Source organism: Castor canadensis, chromosome 17 (genome assembly GCF_047511655.1).
Source record: "Castor canadensis chromosome 17, mCasCan1.hap1v2, whole genome shotgun sequence".
NCBI lineage: Eukaryota > Metazoa > Chordata > Mammalia > Rodentia > Castoridae > Castor > Castor canadensis.
In genome coordinates this window covers 12,300,473-12,325,171 of record NC_133402.1, presented here as the reverse complement: position 1 = coordinate 12,325,171, position 24,699 = coordinate 12,300,473, and the positions used below count along the sequence as shown (strand labels likewise).

The following is a 24,699-nucleotide window of genomic DNA, read 5'->3' as shown; positions in this document are numbered from 1 at the left end:
GTCAGCTGGTGATTTTCTACCCACTTAGCTGTGGGCGTCATTGTCAGGCACTGGCCGCTGCCCTCGTGGCTTCTTAGGCTAGCTGAGGCCACCTGGTCATATGAGGCTGAGGTTAAGGCCACACATCAGGGACTTCTCTGTGGTTAGTTGCAGAAGATCCAAGGGGCTGGCACAGAGATGTCCCTTCTGCAGAGCCAGGCTGAATAAGGACATCATGGCTTATTCTTCGTTGCCCCACTCAGGCTCAGATGAAGGACTTCCAGAGAGAGCTGGAAGACGCTCGTGCCTCCAGAGAGGAGATCTTTGCTACAGCCAAAGAGAATGAGAAGAAAGCCAAGAGCCTGGAGGCGGACCTCATGCAACTCCAGGAGGTAGCGCCTTCCTCTCACTGTGACAGCCCTGGTTCCCCAGGCCTGGGCACCCATGGATTTTCTTCCCTAAAGAATGGGCCCCCACAGGGAAAGCAAAAGAAGACACACAGTTCTCTTCTCTGATGTATCTGTGAGGCCTCCCCGAGCTCAGGGCAAAAACCTGTATCCCAAGGTGGCTCTACAGACTGTGGGGCCAGGTGACAGGAGGAGGGTGGCTTCTCAGTGGGACTCAGCCTGTCCCTGGCAGCCAGCGCTCTCCTCCCTGGTGCAGGACCTCGCAGCAGCTGAGAGGGCTCGCAAGCAAGCTGACCTGGAGAAGGAGGAGCTGGCAGAGGAGCTGGCCAGCAGCCTGTCAGGAAGGTAAGGGCTCGGATGCCACGACCACACTACTGCTGATTGAGCACTTATCTGAGCCTCCATAGAGGACAGATTTAATCTACATGTGGTGATGGAAGGTTTTCTCCATGGAGTTCTTCCATGTCCCATTTTGGGGGTGTGGCCAGTGTCATTCATTCTGAATGAGTGAGTGGTGGCGCCTAGAGAGAGGAGCTGGTCCCACGGTGTCCTGGCTTTGCTGAATGGGCCTATGCGAGCCCTGACTTCCTTGCTTCCTAGCAGAGTGACCTTGGCTAAGATGTCTCATCTCCATCTCAGTTTCCACAGTTACAGAATGAGAGCCACACAAGTGAGGCACAGCCTTTCCAGGGAGAGGGCATTTCCTAAGCCAGGGTGGGACTGCAGGACCCAAGGTGGCTGTGTTCCCTCCCACTCCCCCAAGGAACGCACTGCAGGACGAGAAGCGCCGCCTGGAGGCTCGGATCGCCCAGCTGGAGGAGGAGTTGGAGGAGGAGCAGGGCAACATGGAGGCCATGAGTGACCGAGTCCGCAAGGCCACCCAGCAGGTGGGCGATGCTGAGCTCAAGGCGATTCCAGAGGGAGGGGAAGCTCCTCCAGGGTCAGGTGCACCAGCCCAGATGGCTCCAGGAAGCAGGGCTGCCCTGCTACTGGTCCCTGATTGGCAGGTGGTCTTCCATCCCATTTAGGTGCCTGCACAGGGCACGTCACAGCACAAGAGGGCTGCAGTGGGGCACGACCTCCCATCCCAGGCCCTGGCCCCCATACTGGAGGGGTCCTTTGTCTCGAATCGCTCCTGTAACAGGGTTCAAGTTCAAAATCTAGCCTTGGTTTAATAGCATGGATCAAAAGCCTGCTGTGTGCCAGGGAGAAGGGAGTGAGACTTGAAACTAGGGACCCAGGGCTCGTCTCCCTCCTCTTCCAATCGCACCATACCCAAGCCACAGCTGCTTTCTTCAGAACACTGAGCGCCAGCCCGAAGGGGCTTCTTCGCTGGCCAGTGCACACCTGGTTCCCTTCCCTAGATGATGCGGCCTTGGAGGAGGGCCCTGGCCTTCTCCACTTCTTTTTCCCTAAGCCCTAGCCTTGTAACTGAGTCCTCAGTGACTCTGCCAAGTGAGAACATTTTCTAAAGCTGGGTGTAATGGTGCACACCTGTAATCCCATCTACAAGGGACATGGAGGCAGGAGGATTACAAGTTCAAGGCTAGCCTAAGTAGGGAGGTCCTGCTTCAGAATCAATGGCTCATGCAGCACTTACCTAGCAAGGGTGAAGTCCTAGATTTACCGAGCATTCATTGTGACACATGCTCAGGGACCATCATGTGAGCTGAAGCCACCTGTCTAGGGTAGAGACTATGGGACTGAGCAGAGGATGGGGAGGGAAGTGCACCAAGAATCTTGGCTCAGCCTGGGTGGCACAGGATGTTTTTGGAAGAGCTGGCTCCTGAGCTGAGTCTTAGTGTGACTGGGAGTTGGCTGGAGAGGGAGGAGGGGGAGATGGCAGGAGAAGGTCTGTAGCTCAATGCCCACCCTGATTCCTGTGCTCTCTGCCTCATGTCCCACGTCCCCTTCTTCAGGCTGAGCAGCTCAGCAATGAGCTGGCCACGGAGCGCAGCACAGCCCAGAAGAACGAGAGCGCAAGGCAGCAGCTGGAGCGCCAGAACAAGGAGCTCCGAAGCAAGCTGCAGGAGATGGAGGGGACGGTCAAGTCCAAGTTCAAGTCCACTATTGCAGCACTGGAGGCCAAGATCGCACAGCTGGAAGAACAGGTCGACCAGGAGGCCAGGTATCGGGTTTGATCCCCAGCACTGGGAAAAAAAATCCATCAGTGTACGACAGAATCCTTGAAATCTGATGGGCAGTGTGTGCTGTGACTATGCCTTAGTTGACCCCTAATTAAGAAGGGAAGCCTTCCTGTATCGGGGGCAGGATCTCCCTGCAGACAGAGGTTACAGAAAGCTCCATCTGCTCCTGGCATGGCAGCTGAGGTCAGAAGCACCATCGAGGTCCCTCAGTGCTTGCCATAGGCCAGGCCCAGCAGTGGGTCCCACTGAGCCCCTTCTTCATGAGTCAGAACTGATGCTTGGAGCATTCTCCATACCCCACGCTTTGCACCTGCTAGGCAAGTGTTTTACCACTGAGCTACATTCTTCAGACCACAGCAGCTTTACTGATAACTCACTTTGCAGTGAGTGGTGGTGCAAACCTGTGGTCTTAGCTGCTCCATAGGTGATCTGAAAAAACTAGAAGCAAAAGGATGGGGATGTGGCTCAAGTGGTAGAATTGCTTACCTAGCAAGCACAAGTCCCCACTCCCCAGTGTATGATCAGTGGCTTCTAACTTATTTGCAGACATGTAAACCAATCACCACACTCAATTTTAGAATGTTTTCATGATCTCAAAAATAAATGCTCTTTAGTTATCGCTCCACCCATCTTCCCATCGACCCCAGCTCTATGCGACCACTAACCTTCTTCCTGTCTCGATGGATGGTCTGTTCTGGAAACTTATAAATGGAAACATGTGATGTATCCTGGCTTCCTTCTCTTAGTGAGATGCTTCCCAGGTTCACTCACATTGTAGCACGCCTTGGTACCTCATTCCTTTTTAAGGTCACAGTATTCTACTTGCTCTGGCTGATCCTTGGGGATGAGTCCTGATTTGGGGGCTGGGGAAAAGGGTGGGCTCATGAAGGGCAAAACGATGAATCTGTTACCCCATCTGAAGCCACCTCTCTTTCCTCACCGTGCACAGAGAGAAACAGGCAGCCACCAAGACGCTGAAGCAGAAGGACAAGAAGCTGAAGGAGGTCCTGCTGCAGGTGGAGGATGAGCGCAAGATGGCAGAGCAGTACAAGGAGCAGGTAGCCAGGCAGCCTGGCCTCTCCCAACCCCTCAGACCTCTCCCAGCCCCTCGGCCCCCGCACACCCTTCCTGACCCTCTGCCTTGCCCTTGACAGGCAGAGAAAGGCAATGCCAAGGTCAAGCAACTCAAGAGGCAGCTGGAGGAGGCAGAGGAAGAGTCCCAGCGCATCAATGCCAACCGTCGGAAGCTGCAGCGGGAGCTGGATGAGGCCACCGAGAGCAATGAGGCCATGGGCCGCGAGGTGAACGCACTCAAGAGCAAGCTCAGGTAAGGGCTGCAGCCTGCGGGAGCGGACGTGGGGCTCCATGCATCGCTGCAAGTGAGCCCTGTCCCTGAGGCCCTTGCTGCCTTCCTGTCTTTGTCATCGGCTGAGTACTTACTACTGTGGCCTGGGGAGCTCACCTTCTGTCTCCTGTAACTCCTGGGGAGCAGGAAGAGGCACCACATCGACAGCTACCCATCCTCCCCCCTCCTGAGCATCTCTGTACCTTCTTACTCAGCTCTTGTCCTTAGCACCATGAGCGTTTTGGGCTGGATCGTTCTTGGCTGTGGCCCGTCCTGTGTGTGGTAGTGTTTCTGACCTCTACCCTTTGAAGCAGTGGCATCACCCATCTGGCATTGGGACAGCCTTAAATGTCTCAAGGTTGCCAGATGTTCTCTGGGCCTGCAGTCACCCTCTGTTGAGGACCCCTGCCCTCACTTTTCTCTCTGACAAGCTCAGAGCTGTTTCCACCTCCATGATCATCTCTCCCACACACTCCCTGAAGGGTTTAGCTTCCAGCTTCCTGCCTTTCCCCCGCTACTTGTTCTCTGTGATTCCTCTCTATTCCTTGACCCTCTCTGTGGTCTCATCACTTCCTTGGGCCTGATAACTAGCTCTAGGCCCTCCTGATTCCCCCAGAGCATCTTCCATCTGTAGCCAACCCCTGTCTCTGGGGCCTTTACCCCACTGTTCTCCTTTCACAGCCCAGCTTAAAGTTTGCCTCTTCCATGTTGGACTCAGCCAAGCTAAACCCAATTTTCCACCTTCTGCCTGGCCACAGTGCAAGGGACAACCAGACCACCCCCCCACACCCTGAGAGCTCCATCCACTGCCCAGTGGGCTGGCTTGCCCCTGGAGCTCACCCTGTGCCCTCCCTCATCTTCTCTCTCTGCTCTGATAACCTCACTTCCCCTTTAACTAAAAACCAGAAGCGATCATGATATGATGTACACCAGCTCTTTGACATCTGTGCTCATGGTCCGTGCTGAGCTGCCCTCCCCTGCCCATAGCAAGGCCTCTTATTTGCTCCAGCCAGCACTTCAGGGCCCTGCCTTACTTCCTGCAGCATTTTCTTCTCATTGAGTTATTCCATTGGCTACAACAAGCTTAGTCCCACTTCCCTGCTAGGGAACCTCTCAACTCCAGGAGGAAAGGTGCAGGTGGCCCTGCTCACTCCCTGAGGTGCTCCCCATTCAGCAGCAGCTGGTGTGACAGATGCAGCCTGTCCCTCCTCTTGCTTGGTACACTTTCTTCTCTGGGCCTCCCTCACCTGGCTGCCCTCCCACCTTCCTAGCTATCTCTCTCCATGTCGAAACCTGCCCACCATTGGACAACCCTGGGCACCATCTTGGTTCCCCTTCATCTCTCTCTCTCTACTTACTTCCTCAGTGATCTCAACCAGTCTTGTGGCTCTAGAATTCCATCTTCAGCTAATGACTTTGTATCTCCAGTTCAAAATCTTCCCAGGACTCTATTCCCACTTGACCTTCCCACTCAGATGTCCACAGGCCCCACTGACACCCAAAGCAAGCACTTGGCCCCCATGCTGTGTCTTCTGATGGCCCTCCCCAGCTCAGGAACTGGACTGATGAGCCTGCCATGTACTCAGACTGCAAACCTTGCGGTCATTCTTTAGTTTTTCTCTCCCTTAAGAACATTGTGTACTGAGAATCTAAGTACTTCTTGCCACCATTGAGATCACCCCCCATTGAGATCACTTTGCCAGCCTCTCTGGGAGCCTCCTGTTCCATGCTGGTCCTTTAGTCTGTTCTCAGCACAGCAGCCAAAGCAAAGTCTTTGTAATGCTTGATGCCTTTTGGCCCTATGCGATCCACGGCCTCAGGGCCTTTGCACGGACTGTCCCTTCTACTCGGAAAGCTCTTCCCCTACTCTCTGCAGAGCTGTCTCCCTTTTTTACAGATCTTACCTAAGGTGACCCTTCCAGTCTAAAATTTCCACCCTCACTTCCTACGCTCCTCCTCCTTCCTTACTTAATTGTCTCTGAGTCCCTGCCACCCATTTTATTATGGTCTGTCTCCCTCTCTGCTCCATGAGCCCAGAGGGTTTTGTCTGTTCATCTCTAGGGTCTAGGATGGCACTAGGCATAAAGGGGACCTTCAGTTACTGAATCCTAAGGATGTACCACCAACTTCAGACATTCTCAGGCCACCTCTGTCATTTGTCTTAGTCTGTTACCACCTGCCTTATCATTGCTTAATGTTTTCTTTGAAATTAACTATTTTCATCATATAGTCATTTGTTTGCAAATAAAACTTACTCTATGTACATGTCAGTGGTACTGGGGAGTGAACTCAGGCTTGGCACTTGCTTATGTAAGCACTCTGTCACCTGAGTCACACCCCCAATTCTTTTGCTTTTAGTTTGCTTTTCATACAGGGTTATAAACTTTTGCCTTGCAGCCTTGGACCTTGGTCCTCCTACTTCTACCTCCCAAGTAGCTGGGACCATGGGTGGCACCACCACATCAGACTTGTTTTTGAGATAGGATCTTACTAACTTTGGCCAGGCTGACCTCAGACTGCGAACCTCCTATCTTGGCCTCCTGAGTAGCTGGGATTACAGGAGTGTACCACTGTATTTAAAACCAGCATTGTCTGTATCAATAGGTCACAACAAAATTGAGTCCTAAGGCCCTAAATTGAGGACAATGACTCAAAGACCTACTTTGTGGTTAAAAGGGAGTGAAACACACATCAGCACCAGACAGTCTCTAACATCATCAAACATATTTCAGCAGCACATTGAAAAGAGAATGCCTTTCTTACAATGCAGTTCATCACTGGAGAGTGTGCTCAGCAGCCACTCGAAATTGTCTGGAGTAGATTGTAGACTTTGGGGACCACACATAGGACAAGGGGAGAGGCCAAACCCCTTTGAGAAGGGGAAGAGGGTAGCTGCTTTAGGGTACCGAGGCTCTGAGAAATAGCCTCTAAGATGAGGGGCTATAGGTCCCCACTTGATAGACCAGAAACCAGACCAAGGTCTCAGGTACAGCTGGGGTCTGAGAGCAGCTCCAGCAGGGAGGAGGGGTGTAAGCAGAGGAGAGCTGTTCTCCCACAAGAAACCCCCTTCCCCCACATTCTTGGCTGGGAATGGGACACTCTGCCCCTCCTGAGTACTGGGCTGAGTAGCGGAAGCAGCCTCCCAATGTCCTGCCCTGTGCAGGTCCAGTTCCTTTCTCAGGCTCAGTGGTTCTTTTAGCCCACACTGAATACCCGCCCTGGGTTCTGCTCAGGTGCCTGACCCTTCTGAGGCAGCCAGGGCAGAACAAACCATTTTTGCCTGAGCCAGTCTAGAAACACACTGTGTGGGCTGAAGACATGCCAAACCTCTCCTGCCCTCTCTGAGTCATCTAACTGCACAAGAACATAAAAACAGGCACTAGAGCTGGTGTGCGGTCAGCTCCTCCATGACCAAGAACTTGCAAGCACAGCTACTGGCCAGATAAAAGTCCATGCAAGCCCTCTCCAAGCCTGACCTTGGACTACTACTTGCTATGCTGCCAGGCAGCTCCTACACGAGCTGCAAAACCCACCTCTGGTAGAGGCAAAGGTAAACAGAAGAAGCAGAAGCCATGTGGGAGGTGGCCATGACTCCTTGACCAGTGTGGCTCAGCCCAGCCGTGCCAGCACTGCTCTTGCAGACTGGCTTACGTACCTTTCTGCCTTTTCTGGTCACAACGCAGAGATGGGGTCTATGCAAGGGTCTCCAAGGCTCTGAGGGACAGAAATCTGGGGTGCCGGCCTCTGCCTAGGGCTCTCTGGGCTTTAGGTGCTTGGTTGCGAGGTTGATGTAAAAATACCTTTTGTTGCTTAAGTAGACGCAAATGCCTTTTTAGAAATGTACTTAACATACTTAAGCACATAGCCAGGCTCCTTCCTGTTTGCCAATGGTAACGACCAGGGACTCTCTCTCTGTTTCAGAGGGCCCCCCACACAGGAAACTTCGCAGTGACCCACCAGGTATCGCCCCTCCAGCTTCGCAGCTCCTGTGTGTCGCGCTGTACCCGTTTCCTTTCTGCCCAGTGCCTCCCCACCTCTCTTTTTCAGTCCTTGCAAATTTCTGGGAGATGCCAGCAAAATCTGAAGGCTGCGGTATCTAGTTCAAAATTTGTCTTTTACAAAAACCAAGATGAACTTGAGAAGCAGATGTCAGCTCTTGAGTCGTGTTCCTTTTCTCCTGGGCAGTGCTTTGGCAGACCACCACAGGGCCTGATCACCTGCCTCAATGAGATTTGTAGACTGTGCATGTGTTGCTTGGATTTTTCCTACCTGTGTGCTGAGGCCACTCTTGTGCTACTAAGGACATTCCCTCAGCAGTGCCACCCTCCTGGGATAAGACACCTACAGGTTAAGTCACCTCCTGAGTAAACATGACAGTCCCACACTGTGTGTACACTCCTGGAGAATGGATGTGGCTTCTGTCTGGCTGTTCTGGATCACAAATCTGGTCTCACAAAACACATTCATGGTGACCGTGGCCCAGCAACTTGGCCCGTCACAAGTAAGCTTCCCGTCTGCCTTGGAGCAGAAGCCAGGGCTGCGCGTGGCTTGAGCTGACTATGTTTTCTGTGCACATGGGTGGGAAACAGCCACTGCGAAGCCCGGCTCGGCCTGCTAGAGCCTTCTCCAGAGGCCTCACGGAGTCACGCGTGTCCAGGGGGTGAGGAATGGATGCCCAAGACTTGAGGAAGCACATGGGCCCTTCTTAGAGAGTACAGAGGCCCCTGCTTCTCTGGAATTTAAGAACTTTGTTTGCACAGTAAAGTTAGAAAATGGGAGCTTCTCTTACCCCACCAAGAGGCCAAACAAGCCCTAGCTTGTGTCCATCTGTCCTGGAGAATTTCAGCTTTGCCTTTGCTACCAAATACTTAAAGCCGAGTCAGGTCTTGCTAAGAGCTTCCCTGTGGGTTCCATGGGTAGGGGAGGGCACAGGAGCCTCCAAGACATTCGGTGGCTCTCCTGCCAACTCAGAGGATGAGTTGCTTATAGAGCCAGCTGGACTCAGCAGTTAGCAGGAAACTGAGTCCTTGCAAAGCAGCAGGGACGTCCCCACTAGCACAGACACCTGGTCTGCCCACAGTGGCTAGGTAAGCTCTTTGATCCATGAAAAAATCCAAATTCTCCAGGATCAGACCCTTTAAGGAAACCTTTGTAGGAATCCCTTACTTCCTGTAACAGAGGTAGTCGGGGTCAATCTTTGGTTAGGATTTAAATCCAGGTCCTTCAAGAAAGGCACGAGAGCCAGAACCCACTGCCTTGCAGTGGTCACCCAGCAGAGTTTACCATGATCCTAGGCAGAATCTACTTCTGAGGTCAAGGGACAATTTCATCCCTTAACCAGTTGGCAAGTACAGATCGTTCCAAGAGGCAAAGAGTGTTACTGGAGGCTTAAAGCACAATTAGCTTTCACCCTTTCCTGCCCCAGGCTAACCTACCTGGCTCAGACCTGGGGGGAGAAGTACGAGGAGGGCCACATGAAACATTGCATGGAACTTCTCGACCCTTCTCTCTGACTCATAGTGCCGAGGAGCTGGGGAACAACTTCCCTCCTGGGAGAGAAGCTTAGACCTTTCCCTCTGAGGCTGGCCTTGGGGTGGGGGGATCCTTACATGGTGTGTGGCTACAACTTTAAGTATTTACTCCTGATCGCTGTACCTCGGGAAGCCCCACACTTAGACTGCAATAGTGTTGGGTTGGGGTTCCCCTTCTCAGTGATCTGGAATCTCTGGGCTTTGCTTATGCTTCTGGTCTTACCTGAGTTGTGGCCTTTGGACTAAAGAATAGGTCACTAGGTAGGCTCACCCTCACAGCTTCTCTGTCCAGCCTTCACGTGGCGAGCAAGTTGCTTTGTCACCCTGAGTCAGTTTTCTTAGGTGTCCTAAAATGAGCTAAGACATGTTCTCTGATTCAGGTGAAACAGAGCCTGATGGCAGGAATCTAACAGGATCATATTTGTGATCACTAAAATTCTACTTAAGCATTTCTATCAAACAGCAAAGGTTAATGGCAGGTGGATCTGACCTTTTGTCCTTTGTGCTACCTCTCCCTCCCACCCAAGGCTGGTCACAGACCAGCCTGTGAAGTCATGGTGGGCCTGGATTGCTAGGAGGGACATGCAGGGGCCCTGAGAAGAGACAGAAATGGAGAGCAGAGAGGGGTGTCCTACCTGTTGGAGCTAAAATCCACCTGGAACTGTATAATTAACAAATATACATTGAGCGCCTATTTTATGTCATGCAAAAAGCGGTGCATCCATGGGGAGCCAGAACACATTCCCTCCAGCCACAGTCCCTACCACTGGGGCGCTCCTACTAGGATGCTCTACACCAGCAGGGGGCGCTATCTCCCTCTTAACCAGTGAGCACCCTTCTGTGTCAGTGACCTCACTCCCTCTCCATTGCCCTTGGTGTCCATTTTCAAAACTGGAAACCTAAAACCTTACCCATTTTGCCTTCTGAAGATGGAGAACACGGCGGGTTCTCCCTCTTCACATCCCACCATCTTCTATTCCAAATCCCAGAATGTAGCAGACCAGAAGCCAGACAGTTTTTAAAGCAGATAACTCCTCCATTCCAGCTGATTAAATGTAGCCAACCACACCTTAAGGGCAGTCAGGATTTGTTACCTTGAACTTGAATGGTTGAGACTCATCTGTGTTGTTTGGTCTCTGCCCCTTGGAGAGAGATTTCTTTACTAAAGACACACGTTTTCTGATTAAAACCCACAGGCGAGGAAACGAGACCTCATTCGTTCCCTCCAGAAGGTCTGGAGGACGCAGAGTTATTGAAAATGCAGACGGTTCTGAAGAGGAAACGGACACTCGAGACTCAGACTTCAACGGAACCAAGTCCAGTGAATAAACTCACTAGAGGTTTGCACCACAGCAGGGAAAATGACCCAAACTACAAACCAAACCCAGAAGACTCCGTTTAGCATTGTCTCAATCCATTGTCAAACTGCAGGCATCATCGGCACCCCTCACAATGACTATAAAAGCTCCACCCTGCAGTCAGGGTGTGAATTTCACTTAGGATGTACTTATCAGAGGAGAAAACCCCACTGGGAGACACAGCAAATCCTCAAGCTGTCAGACTGTGCACAAGTGGTGAGTTTTTAGGAAAACAGCTGCAATAACCAGTCATAGATAACTTCGTTTACATGAAACGGGGAGAAAGTTACCAAGTGGGTGCCTACGCCCCCCCAAACTCATTCCCTTCCCTGAAGACCCCTCCAGTTCTCGAGGCAGACCCTTGTTAGAGAATCCTCTTCCCTCCTTCTGGCTACCACACCTCAGACACACACAGTTCACAGAGACCAAGTGCCTTCTGTAGTCACATGAATATCCCCCAGGGATATGAGCAGAGGTATGACACTGTTTTATATGCACCCTGATTGTACTTGCAGACACTTTCACTAATAAAAGGTTATAAATCACCAGAACGTAGTCAGCATTTCTGTCAAGCTGTTTTCTACAGAACCAAGGTGAAATAAGTTGCCTAAGATCCTGTGGCTGGCAAAAGAAGAGGTAGTGGGCTGGGAGGTGGGTGGGTATAGATGGGAGGTAGGGCACTTGCCTAGCATGTGTGAGGCCTTGGGTTCAAGGCCCAGTACCACTCACACACAAAAAAAAGAAAATTAAAAATAGGGGCAGAGATGCAAAGTGTGACTATCTGAAGGGCTTCTCCAACCTACCATGTGGCCAGTTAAGGGACTGAGAAGGAAGGTACTGTGTGGTGGGTGGGGCACTTGCTGTGATCTTGAACGTGATCTGGGAGACCATTTTGTCGATCAAAACCCCAAAAGTTCAAACACTCTAAAACCCAGCCTTTTTGAACACAAGTGGAAAATCCACACCTGACCTCAAATGATATATCATAGTCAAAACACAGGTGCATTAAAAATATTGTATAAATGACCATCGGGCTCTGTATATAATAAATTTTCTGAGTTTTGTGTTTAGACTTGCGCCCATTCCCAAAGTATCTCATTCCATATATGCAAATAGTTCAACATCCAAAAAAAACCCAAATCTGAAGGACTTCTAGTGCTAAGAATTGTGGATACAGCAGCCTTAACTTGGGAGGCTGAGACAGATCATAAATTCAAGGTCATCTGGGCTACATAGCAAGACCTAGTCTTAACTTCCACATGCCCCTCCCCCCACCCCCAAAGAAGTCATTCTGAATGTGAGGGCACTGTAAGAACAAGCTGAGAGCCCTTTTCTTCCCCAGCATGAATACTGTGGACAGACCTGCCTTGCGAAGTTTCTATTTAGCACAAGCCATCGCCCAGGCCAGTTCAGCAGGACAAACAGACAAATGAAACTGAAAAGACACAACCATTCCACCAAATGCCAATAGGTCTGCAACGATGCACGAACTTTTCCCAAAAACAATTCTAAAAGCTGACTTGAATAGATACTTGTAAAAACCCTTTTCTCCTATTTTGTGAGTTGGCAAAAAAATAAAAGCTAAGTTTTTCACCACCCCACAAGCAATTGTGAAGTACAGATATATAAAGCAGCACCCACTGAGCACACCGTGAACCAGCTGACAGGAGCTTCTCTTGATTTTATTGTTCTTTTAAAAAAATAAAAGTCCATCTTTTACCAACACAGGTTAGAATGTTTTGGGACACAAACAGCTCCGAGCTGAGTTCTCACTGAACGTCTGTAGCACTTGAAAAGTTCTATGCTCAGCTCCATGGCAGGTTTGCAGTTTCTACCAGAAAATAACCAGGAAGAAGGCGAGGGCTGTCAGGCTGCGCACACACTCCTGCAAGATCTGCTCCTTACACCAGGGTCCCAGAGCGTGAGGTGGCAACTCTAACATGCACTGGTGGCCAGCAGGCGCATCCAGTGTCAGTGTCTTCCTTTCCAACAACGATCTGTGTTTTCACCTTGTCGGAGGCCACCCTGGTTATTCCATGCTGGCTTTGAGTGGAGTCCTGTCCTTAGGGGCTACATGACCACTCTACTCACCCCCCACCACCCCACCAGGGCAAGGAACTCAGGACAACTAAGGGTTGGCATTTGTAAGGACACACTTCCTGCTGACCTGAGAATTACTCTGAAAGTTAAACATTCCTCTAAAAACCTCCACGAGAGGCAGATTAAAAAATCTCAGAGGTACAGTTAATAAAAGGACCCCACCTCTCCCACGACCCACTCCTAGACATGATTTTAGCATATGGGGAGGCACCAGGAGAGCTTGTTCTGGAAGACAGCTCCCACTGGAAGGGTTGAGGGTTCCTCCGGGATGGGCCCAGAGCCCCTCTGCAGGAGGCTTGCACATTAAAAGCAGCTCCCTGGGCCGTCGGGACTCGGGGAGCCAATGATGGGTAGACTTACTACCCACGCCCTGAGCCTTCCCGAGTGGGGGGACCATGTCATCACATACATGCAGGTGGGAAAGGTAGGGACAACACCAGGGCCTCAGTCATTGGCTTGGGCCACAGAGCACAAAGTGCTGCTGGCTCTTATTTCTCAAACTAACTGGAAAAAACCCAAAAGCTGAGAGGAAAGGGGAGAAGGAGGGTAACAATGCTGCACAGACAGAGGGGGCTCAGGCTCCTGTAGGGTCCTAAAGCAACAGCTTGACCACACCCTGAGCAGGCGGCAGCGCCGATGATGATGACAACGATGATGAGGAAGGATGTGAGGGTGGCTTCCCGAATTCCAGGCGTTTGCCCAACCTTCAGACAGAGCAAACCACATTTAGCTGATAGGACAGTGGTGACAAACCGGCTAGCACTGGGGCCCACAGGGTCCTAACAGTGAGTGTCAAGAGGCGGGAGCAGGGTCTCACAGGGCCTCAATTTTCTCTCCTGTGAAATGAAGAAAAGGACACTGGCTATCTGGCTTTCTGATTCCCAAGGCTGCACAAAAAGTCCTGCCTCAGAAGACCCCCAAAAGCACCCACTTACTTGTCATTATATTTTGGATGTGTGTGTGCTGGAAATAGAACCCAGTGCCTTGTGTCCAATGAACTATGATCCAAGCCTCCTGAATTAAAAACATTTTTCAAATAAAAATTTTAAAAACTCTGCTTCCAGAGGTGCAGAAGTTAAGTGCGCACCATGGCAAATGATTCTTAGTTTCCTGGTATGCACAGATCCACCATGTTTACAAGGCTAGGCTCCATCCAGGGAGTCGCTACCTGCTCTTAGGGAGTTCATGAGTTTAAAGTTGGTCCTGGTTTTCTTTAGCAAGGAAATAAATGACACTATTAAGAGGTCAGCTCTGTGGCAGAAGTAATGGGTAAGAAAAAAAAAAAAAGAGCTCAGATCTGTAGATCTGTTTCCCAATCAGGTGGCTGGTTTCAGGAATCTAGTCTGGCTAGCATTTAGTTAGTCCCTATAGTTTCTGGAATGTTCTACAGATTTAAAAATAAAGACTTTTTCTGGAGGAAACAAGAGTAGTGTTTGAAGCTTAACTCCAAACAAGCGATTTAGACAGGACATTCTCACAGCATGACCCTAGTGGGGCTGCAGAATCAAATTATAAACACAGCCCTCTGCTTGGCTGTTTGCCTAAACCAGAAGATGTCATCTAATTCTACCTCAAGAGAAGGGAGTATTTGAGGCTGGCCTGGTCTATACAAAAATCATTTAAAAAACTTAAAAAGTAAAACTAATAAAAGACTTAAAAAGAGAGAGAAGGAAGTAGAGGCTAAGGTTTGCTAAAATAATCTTATAACTTTATGAAACAAATGGCGATGGATGGGGTGTTAGTGTCTGACCTGGAGCAGACAGATGCTCCCTGACTAAAAGCACATCAAAGGTACTGACCCTTTGTCACCCAAAGGTACACTGGTGCCACTTGGCCGTCTGTCACCACTTTCTCTGTTCTTGCTCCCTCGCCCTGAGGCTGGGCCACTTGTCCGATTTGGTGATTGATCATACACGAAGTTCCGGCAGGATGCGAGTTTGGATTCCAGGGCCTGGAGAGAAAGGATAACCTAAACCAAGGCTCTCAAAGTGCTGCCAGGCCCAGGAGGCCCCAGAGGAAGCCAGCCTGTCTCTGACTCTCGGAGCCACTCGCCCGCAATATCTGGGAGCTGTCCTGTAAAACCACTAACTCTACCTAGTGACCAGTTCTGCCTAAGGAAATGTAAGATCAACTTCTGGAACAGTTCACGCTTTTGTTTACCCTGTGAGAGTGGCAGGAGGTTTAGACAAGGACTTGAACTTGGAGTAAACGGACTGAGGAAACCAGAGGCAGTGAGACCACCCTGGGCTTCTCTGTAACTGCAACTATGCTAAAGAGACCTGCTTATGCAACAGCAAACCAGAGAGCCAGAAGCCCGAACATAAGGACTGAGTTGCAAGCTTCTATTGCGCTGTATTTATGAAGACACATTTCTCCTGTTCAGGGACAGGTTGGCAGCATGGAAATGAGGTGGCCTCCCAGGCATTGTGTGTAAGAATAAAAGACCCAACTACAAAGAATACCTCTGTCATTGCTTAAGCACAAAAGAATCCCTTCCTGTAATTTATATAAAACCTGGAAGGTCAAGTTCTTTGCTCTGCTTCATTCTCCCAAATGCTGGGATTACAGATGTGATCCATGACACCCCACAGAAAGCCATTTTTAAATGGCCATTGGTTTTTTGAAATTAAAGCCACAGATGCCATCTTATTATCCAAACTGCTTGGAAGAAAAGTGGTTCGAGAAGAAAAGACGCTTGGGGATGAGAAGGAAGACTGATTCTGCACCCTGGGCCTTCGGCAACAGCAGTGATGCTTAAGGACTAGCCAGGTCTAACACTCAGGACATCCCCACTAAAGTGGGGCCCTGGAAGACAAACCTCTCAAGAACCCTGAAAGATAGGCAAGAAAGCACGGGAAACCCTGGGGAGGTGCTGCCTTACCCCTACTTTCCTCAGCAGGTCCCCCACAATGTTGAGGGCTGAAATCCGGGCTGCAGGTGTGAGTGGAGTCCCACTGTTCGAGTTGTCCAGACCTGAGTGAGCAAGGAGAAGCACACATCACACCTATCAACAGTCTCTGTACTGACAGCTCTGAATGACAAGCCCCAGGGATGGGAGGGAAGGTGACATTTTCCTGTGATTCCGAATGCAGCCCGACTCATTCAGAAGTCATCTGGGTCACCCAAGTGTGCTGGATGACCATCACTTTGAGTCCTTGGCAGGATTAAACATTTGTTTTTCACATTCATCTTTTTTGTTGGCAGTACTGGGGTTTGAACTCAGGGTTTAACACTTGCCAGGCAGGCGCTCTACCACGTGAGCCACGCCTCCAGCCCTTTTTGCTCTGGTCATCTGGGAGATAGGGTCTTACTTTTTGCCAAGGCTGGCCTGGACCTTGACTCTATTTTGTGCTCTCCACAGCAGCTGGGATGACAGGTGTATATCACCACATCAGCTTTTTTTCCACTGAGATGGAGTCTCATGAACTTGTTTTTGCCTGAACTGGCCTAAAACCACCATTCTCCCAATCTCAGCCTTCACATAGCTTGAAGCCACAGCACCTGGCCTTTTTTTTTTTTTTTTTTTTTTTTTTGGTAGTACTGGGGACTGAACATAGGGCCTCATGCTTGCTAGGCAGGTGCTCTACCATTTGAGCCACACCCCCTTTTATTTGTTTCTTTTGGGCCTTTTTGAGACAGGGTCTCACTAAGTAGCTGTGGCTGGTCTTGAACTCCTGATCCTCCTGCCTGCCACCTCTGAAGTGCTGGCATTACAGAAGTGTTCTACCACAACCGGCTCTACAGAGCCCCTCCCCTCCAGGTGGGGTCTGTGGTTCAGCAGCAGCTGGGAGCTTGGTAGAAACACACAATCTCAAGCCCTACCCAGACTGGCTGGATCCAAGGTGCACGTGAACAAGATTTTAACTCATCCCAGGAGAGTCGTGTGCATACGATAGTGTGGAAAAGTGCTCTCAACTGGATGCTAGAAACCTCCCACCTCTTCATCTGGGCCAAGCTGAGGGCTGAGGCTTATGACAGAAGAAGCCAGCCAGCCTGGGGTCAGTCTCAAGTCTGCCATTTACTTGCTGTGACTTCAGGGAAGCACCTTAACTCAGCCTCAGACTCCACGCCCATCAAGAGGGACCAGAGCTTGTATGGTGAGCCTGCAGGGAGAATTCTGTGAGGTCACACATGCAAAGTGCTTTAAACAGGATGGGCAGCACACACTGAGAGCTCACCGATTGTCTGTTATTAGCAGCAAAGGCGCTGGGGGAAAATGCAGATTTCTGTGTTTAGTCACACAGCACAGAACTGGTCCAGTTCTGGATGGATGTGGGATACACACAGAGAGAGAGAGAGAGAGACAGGGTCTGACTATGCAGCCCAAGCTAGCCTCAAACTTGAGGTCTTCTCAACTCAGCCTCCTAAGTGCTGGGATTATAGACAAACATCATCAGGCTCACCAAACAAAGCTTTTTTTAAATTTGGTTATTGATATTTTAAATTTGGGAGATTCTGTATTTAAGAAGATGACTTCTGGCTTCTGCTGAAGAATGGAAGAGTCTGCTGTGCTGACCCTGCATCCTTATGTCAGGAGCAGAGTGGCAGCTGCCCACTCTAGACGGGGCTTCTGTTCGCCAGACTCCACTCCTCCACACTGCCTCACACCCAGGAGCCTCCTTTCATTTCTTGCAATGCTCTGTTGTGCTAAGTACCCCAGACTGCTCGCTGCTGCACAGCCTGGCCAAGTCATCTCACCCAGGACACACTCCAGGTTCTCACTGGGGAAAACTTTGTGAAGCAAAGATTATCTGGCCGACTCCCCAGCCCCTTACCACGTCTGAACATCCCCGGTGTGTTTAAACCAGAGCTAGGTCCCCGAGGAGCTACGGGAGTGGACGGCACAGAGCCAGTGGCCTGCACAGCTGTGTCTGTCCTTTCAGCTTCCACTGAGCTGGGTATGGGTGTCCGGGGCTTTTCTTGCTTCTGCTGCACTGCCAATTCTTGCCGCAAATCTGTGTCGGGAAAAGGACCAAGAAATTTCAGTCCTTTGAGGATGGGGGTGGGGAGAGCCAAAAGTAGACAATGCTCAGGGAAAAGAGCCACCAGGTGAAAAACTCTAGGTCAAAACAAACCCTGAATGGAGCGAAATCCCCACTCAACCCTGCCTAGTTGGTGCACATAACTACATGCACCAACTTTTAAGGGAAAAACAAAAATGCCTCAGAATTTTTAAAAATGAAGGTAGCAACATATTGCTTTTGTTGTTTAAAAATTTTCAACATAGCAATACATGTATATAGACTCCTAATGAAAGCAATGTGTTCACTATAACACACGGCCTGTCTTTTTAACCCTTTTCCTCTTCTTCTCCATACTGTCCACACGTACATGAACATCACACATAAAGAATGAGTAACTTGGGGCTTGGCGGAGTGGTTCAAGCGGCAGAGCGCCTGCTTAGCAAGCATGAGGCCCTGAGTTCAAATCCCACTGCTGACAACAAAAAAAAAAAGAACGGGTAACTTGGATTGAGCACAGAGGAAACACAAACACCTCCCACCCACCTGACTTGTTTAACGTTCCAAAAACTAAATTTATATGATCTGTTTGATCACATCACTACCAAAATTTAGGGACATCTACAGGTTGCATAACCCTTATCTGAAATGCTCAGGACCCGAAATGCTTTGGGTTTCAGAGTTTTCCAGATTTTGGAATACAGACTATCAGTTAAGCATTCCTAATCTGAAATCCAAAATGCTCCAAAATCTAAAACTTTTTCAACTTGGCAGTTTTGTTTTGTTTAAAATCCCCTAGTTATTGCTTACAACTTAGAAACCAAACTAATGCTACAAACAATGAATTAGGACCTAAAACAAGCCTCGAATGCTTCTGACTCTGATGCCTCACATCCGAGTGATGTGATGGTTTGACAGCTCTACCTGGAGAATCACCCACCTCCAGAGCCTGCTGACAAGGCTTCAGAGCTCTCAGTCAAATGTACTGGTCACCATCAAGTCACCAGAAGAACAACTGGTGAACAGTCCTGCCCATGGGATTTCCTCTCCACAAAACTCTCGTGTTCCCACTGAGCATCAGCTGGCTGGGCACAGGTGGAGACCAGAGGTCAGGAGGCCTTCCTGACACGAATCTGCTGCCCAGAGGCAAACCCCCAAAAAACAAGGGCTTCATCTGTGAACCCCAAAGATTTTTCTGTAAATGCAAAGAGGGGTTGGTTGCTACAGCTATTTCTATAAATGCTAATGATGGCTGACAATTTTGAGCACTGGGCTGAGTAAGGCAGACTGTCTCTGCCAGGTCAGCCTGTGTGCAGAAAGGGGGCAGACACCTAGGAAGGCAGTGCTGGGCAAGGCCGCAGGACGAGATGTTGGCAGGGAGGGAGAAAGGGAGAGAGGGGGACCACACTGGGGAAGACACAGACAAGGCCAAGACTCCTGACCTCTGGCTTCATCCTTTAGCCTCTGGACAGATTCTAGGAGATTCTCCTTCTCATCGAGTTCACTCTCCAGGAAGGCGTTTCTTTCAATAGCTTGATTCAAGCGCTGCTCAAAGTCTTCTAGAGACATGATTGTGGCTCTGGGCAAGAGAAAAGTAAAGTTATCCAAGAGAGCAATGGTGGCATCCACCCAGTGCCTACAGAACCAGGTGACCTGAGGTTGGATAGCCTGGGCCCAAGTCCCAGCACTGGTTTTCCTAGATGGCCTAGAAGGCCTGAGCAAGTCCCTTAGCCCACGGGGACCCAGGCTCTTCATCTTTTCATCTGCAGAATGGGACTTGTCAGTGCTCAGGCTGTCCTCAGCAGTAGACCCAATAATGTTGAGTTCAAATCCCAGTACCACCAAAAAAAGAGAAAAGGCATGGAGAAGTGCTGTAATAAATCAATCTGAAAGCTGTTTAACTCTGGGCTGACTACTCTCTCTGTGCCTGTTTCCTCATATGTAAAAAGGGTAGTAAGGTTGGTGGGAATACAAAAAGCACACCATGAATGTTTCATAGTAAGCGCTCAGGAGGTTCAGACACAGTTTACTAATACCCTGTGTTCGCCTCTGGAAGGTATTTAGCATGCTGCGTTACAGTTGTAGTTTCCCAATGGCTGGAAGCATGTCTAGAAGGGAACCCAGAGTTAACACCCAGCTCCTCCCTTGCTCCCAACTGCAAAGTTGGGTTCATACATTTAACATACCCTACGGCATCTATATTGAGTCACGAAAGTACCAACCCTCAAGGGGTCTTTAGAAGAAGTAAACAGGGTGTCACCAAAGATGCCTTATTCAAAACAACAAAGTGATAATGCTGCAGAGGCTAAAGCCAGAATCACTTAAAATGACCCCAAGGCTGGTGTGCCAAATGACAATGAAAAAGATAAGGTGTAGGAATTCACACAACAGCAAAGCTGCAAGAGACTCAAAATGCTGTGGGAGTCAGATATGCTGTGCTGATGAGGTGGAAGACCCAGGGTCATCAGAAACCAACGTGGATGACTAATGCACTGAGGCCAATGGGAGAGGGGACAGGAACTAGAGAACAGGTGAGATCAAGAAGTATTAACCTAGAAGGTAACACCCACGCACAGGAAATTAATGTGAGTCAATGCCCTGTATAGCTATCCTTATCTCAACCAGCAAAAACCCTTGTTCCTTCCTATTATTGCTTATATTCTCTCTACAACAAAATTAGAGATAAGGGCAGAATAGTTTCTGCTGGGTAGCGAGGGGTGGCGGGGAGAGGGAGGGGGCAGGGTGGTTAAGGGAGGGGGCGGGGGGAAGAGGGGAGAAATGACGCAAACATTGTATGCACATATGAATTAAAAAAAAAAAGAAGTCAATTCTCCATCAATTAATGATGAATCTGTCACCATCTTAACGGCCTCAGGGAAATAACACTGGCAGGTATAGTGCACACAACTGCAGAGTCACAGTGGTGAACACAGGCCTGAGATCGGTTAGAAGGATGGCCAGAGAAGGGAAACTGAGGTACAGAAATAGAGGCAAATACATGTAGTAATTTAACTTATGGTAAGGGTGGCATCACAAATTACTGGGGAAAAGGTGACAGGTTCAATTCTAGCTTTGGGGACCATCGGGAACCCACCAAGAAAAAGTAATATTGGAGTTGGGTACCAGTGGCTCACACCTGTTATCATAGCTACTTGGAAGGCTCACAGTGAGTGAGACTGGAAGGCTCACAGTTCAAGGCCAGCCTGGGCAAATAGTTCCCAAGACCCCCCCATCTCCAAAATAATCAGAACAAAACAGACTGGCTCAAATGGTAGCAATCCTACTTTACAAGTGGGAAGGGTTGAGTTCAAACCCCAGTCCTACAAAAAAAAAAAAGTAATACTGGATTCATACATCATAATGTACCCCAAGATAAATTCCAATGGGATCAGAAATTTTAACTCAGTATTTGTTCCAAATGTACTGGCTGGCTGTGGAATGCCAGAGTTAAAAAGACCCAGGGTTGATAAATAGTCATGTGACCATATATAATCAGTTTCAATAATATTGGCAGAGTGTCCTTCAGACTTCCCGAACATTTGCCTTCAAATAAAGGTCAACATCCTATCTGCAACCTAAGTGAAAATCCTTCATGTGCTTTACGTGTTAAATTCTGTCAACTGACGCACAGGCGTATCTTTGTTGTGAGAGGAAAATGGCATGACAATTAAAGGCTGTGAAAGTTGTTCATCTCATGCACAGTTACCAAGAACTTGAAAACAGTTAAATAGAGAAGTCACTTTTCAGTAAGTGTGACTTAGGAGATACATTTGTTAGATAAAATGCATGGATGATAAGATTAGATTAAGTCAAATTTAATCTCCGAAAGACTTTAGGAATCTTAGCACTCATACACAAAACAAAACAATGTCTTTCATTTTCAGTTACTTCTACTGAGGCCCTGAGTCTCCCAAGGTCCCCTCCTCAGTGACAACTGTGTCATGTAGTTTACAGGGGCACAGTATAAAGATGGCAAGAGCTAACACCACAGCTTGTGAGACTGGGAAATTGTTCTGTCACATTTCCCAAATGTGACTATTGAAATTTTATAATAAAAATCTTAATATGTTAAAAAATTTTAATACAAGTTTGGTATTCTTTGAAGATTATTCATTTTGTAATGGTAATGTGGGCCTCTGCCTCATTTGATTTTAACACTCACCTATTCAGTATTTGGCCAAAATATGAGTCAAATGCAGAGAGAGAGAGAGAGAGAGAGAGAGAGAGAGAAGCAGAGAGGAGGGAGGAAGGGAGGGAAGGGGGAAGGATGAAGAGAAAGGAAAAGTAAAGCAAAAATACCAGAAGAAAACAGACTAAGTGCTTTATAATCGCTGGAGTCCAAAGTGCTCTTCGTAACGATGGCTGACTAATAAACTTGACCACACAAAAATCAACAACATACGCACAATTAAGCATACAACAGATGAAGTCAAAGGAATGACATATTCCAAATACATCCAACTCGTATCACAAACATCTAAATGAAAAACAAAAACAAGAAAAAAACCAACCAACCAACCAATTTAAAAGAAGACAAGGAGTGTGCTGGGGATGTAGCTCAGGCTATAGCACTTGTCCGGGATGCACAAGGCTCTGCATTTGATCCCCAGTATCACCAGAAAAAGGCAAAGATATAAGAGTATTCATAAATACCTCAAGGTCACTTAGAATTTAGAAATGCATCCATTTCTCACCCACTTGATTGGCAAAAATCCTAAGTTTGAAAAGATAACAGAGACTATTCATAAATACCTCAAGGTCACTTAGAATTCAGAAATGCATCCATTTCTCACCCACTTGATTGGCAAAAATCCTAAGCTTGAAAACCACTATGTTAGTGAAGCAATTTGGAAACCATGACTCATGTACAGGCATCTGGGAGTGTAAGCAGAACCACACTGAGAGCAATCGAGCAACGCCACCAAAATCACACATGCCCATAAGCTTCCACCCAACAGCTCCCTGCTGGAAATTTATCATGAGATACACACCCATGCCAGGCTGTTCACACAACACTGCTTATAATCCCAAAGGAGTGTGGGAGGGCGACAGGCCATAGGGGAATGGGTAAGTTATAATGGTACCCTACAATACCTATTAAGTATGTGTTTTCGGAAAAAAAAGAACAAGGAACGCTCTGTGTCCTCGGAACAATCTCCAAGATCTATTGTTATGTGAACAAGCACGATGTACATCAGTGTGTACAGAATGCTCTTTGTGGAGGGAAAGGGAGGAGGGGATCACAAGAATGCCTATTTTAATTTGCTTGAGTTGCATTTTAACAAATTCACCCCTTTGTATGTTGTTTTTGACCAGCGTGGACGCATTCCCTTCTTGTAGGACACTTCATTGCTGGCCCACTTCCCTGTATCCACCCCTTGCCTTGGCTTACTGTGGGTGGAATATACCTTCCCACCCACTGACTCAGCATGACCATGTGACTAGCTCTGATCAACAATATATGGGTGGAAATGACAGAAGTCAGAATGTGGCTTTATATCCACAAAGCCACAGCAATCAAGTCATTACGGAATTGGTACAGTAACTCACAAACTGGACATTGGGCCAAATAGAGAACCCAGAATTAGATCCCAGGATATACAAGAGACTGACATATGACAGACCTGACTTCCACGCAGTGGGGAAAAGGCAGAAGGCTTAACAACCAGTGCTGGCAAAACTGGCTATCAACCTAAAGAAAAGAAAATTGAACCTGTACCTTACCCTAGACACAAAAATAAGTGTAAAAAAAATTAAAGGAAAAAAATCGTGCAGTTGGGCGTAGCGGCACGCTCCTGTGATCCCAGGATCGCATCAAGGCCAGCCTGGGCTACATAGTGACACCCTGGCTCAAAATAATTAGAAAAGAAAGTTGCAAAAAGAGAAAGAGCACACAAAATATCAAGGCGATCCCCTAAATGCAGAAGCTGTGACAGGAGACATAACTGATAACCTAAAAATGGAAAAAATTTGCATAAAAACTAGCATAGACCAAATCAATAGGAAAAATTATTCTGATCAAAGTATTTTCAATGCAGGCAAAAGATTAGTAGCACAAAGGACTCTTAGGAATTGACAAAAAAGAAGGTTCCATTTCCGACAATCTGTATCAGGCCAAACCTCCCATAGATTACAACTAAACACTCTGGATAAAATGTGGGTAAAAAAAAGCCGGGTGCTGGTGGCTCAGTCCTGTAATCCTAGTTAGTTGGGAGGCTGAGATCAGACAAAAAAGAGGTTCTAGAGCATCCTGGGGAATAGTTTGAGAGATCCCATGTTCAAAATAACCAGAGCAAAGTGAACTAGAGGTGTGGCCCAAGCAGTAGAGTACCTACTTTGCAAATGTGAGGGCCCTGATGTCAAACCCCAGTCCCACCTAAAAGAAAAAACAAAACAAAACAAAAAAAAACTGTCTGAAGGCACCGGCAGAAACTGGAAGGCAGTCAACACAGGAAGAACAGAAAGGTACTGGTGATAAGCTTTTTACCTAAGGCTCTGTGATAAAAATCCAGCACCATGGAATGGTGCACACAGCAGGCCCAAAGCAGTCCATTAAGGGTAAAAGAACCAAAACAACAGATTTCAGCTCCTGCCTCACATAGGGGTGATAGTTTGGAGTGTGAATTCAGCCAAGTTAACAGCTTGAAAAAACAAATCAAACAAAAACCCAACAATATAACAAAATTCACATTAACCACAACATCCAGAATATAACCCAAAATGACTGAACTTGTGAAACCATAGGAGAGAAAAGGCAATCACTGGAAACCAACCCTGACTTAAACCTCACGCTGGAAACAGGAGAAAAGATTGGGCTTTTTTTGTTGTTGCTTTGGAGATTAGAAACACAGTCAGTCTCCCTATGTAGCTC

At 48.4% G+C, this 24,699-nt stretch overlaps 2 protein-coding genes across 12 annotated transcripts in view; one reads left to right on the top strand and one right to left on the bottom strand.

Moving 5' to 3' along the window:
* The window catches only part of Myh11 (myosin heavy chain 11), a 104,734-nt gene extending 93,422 nt beyond the window's left edge, over nt 1-11,312 (top strand). For 2 of the 5 annotated variants that reach the window (XM_074059621.1, XM_074059620.1), the window contains 8 exons: nt 243-371; nt 643-731; nt 1,150-1,273; nt 2,306-2,514; nt 3,483-3,591; nt 3,688-3,860; nt 7,800-7,838; nt 10,606-10,743. In XM_074059621.1, the coding sequence (XP_073915722.1) occupies nt 243-371; nt 643-731; nt 1,150-1,273; nt 2,306-2,514; nt 3,483-3,591; nt 3,688-3,860; nt 7,800-7,830 (864 nt within the window). In that variant the 3' untranslated portion in view covers nt 7,831-7,838; nt 10,606-10,743. Of the gene's footprint in view, nt 1-242; nt 372-642; nt 732-1,149; nt 1,274-2,305; nt 2,515-3,482; nt 3,592-3,687; nt 3,861-4,360; nt 4,362-7,799; nt 7,839-10,605 lie in introns of all 5 variants that reach the window. The other 3 variants (XM_074059619.1, XM_074059618.1, XM_074059622.1) reach the window with 2 other exon arrangements.
* A 1,116-nt stretch (nt 11,313-12,428) lies between these two features.
* Nde1 (nudE neurodevelopment protein 1) overlaps nt 12,429-24,699 on the bottom strand; it is a 30,919-nt gene continuing 18,648 nt past the window's right edge. For 6 of the 7 annotated variants that reach the window (XM_020164429.2, XM_020164427.2, XM_020164428.2 and 3 more), the window contains 5 exons: nt 19,271-19,407; nt 17,643-17,822; nt 15,749-15,840; nt 14,667-14,818; nt 12,429-13,571 (listed from right to left, as the gene is read on the bottom strand). In XM_020164429.2, the coding sequence (XP_020020018.2) occupies nt 13,460-13,571; nt 14,667-14,818; nt 15,749-15,840; nt 17,643-17,822; nt 19,271-19,407 (673 nt within the window). In that variant the 3' untranslated portion in view covers nt 12,429-13,459. Of the gene's footprint in view, nt 13,704-14,666; nt 14,819-15,748; nt 15,841-17,642; nt 17,823-19,270; nt 19,408-24,699 lie in introns of all 7 variants that reach the window. The other variant, XM_074059623.1, reaches the window with a different exon arrangement.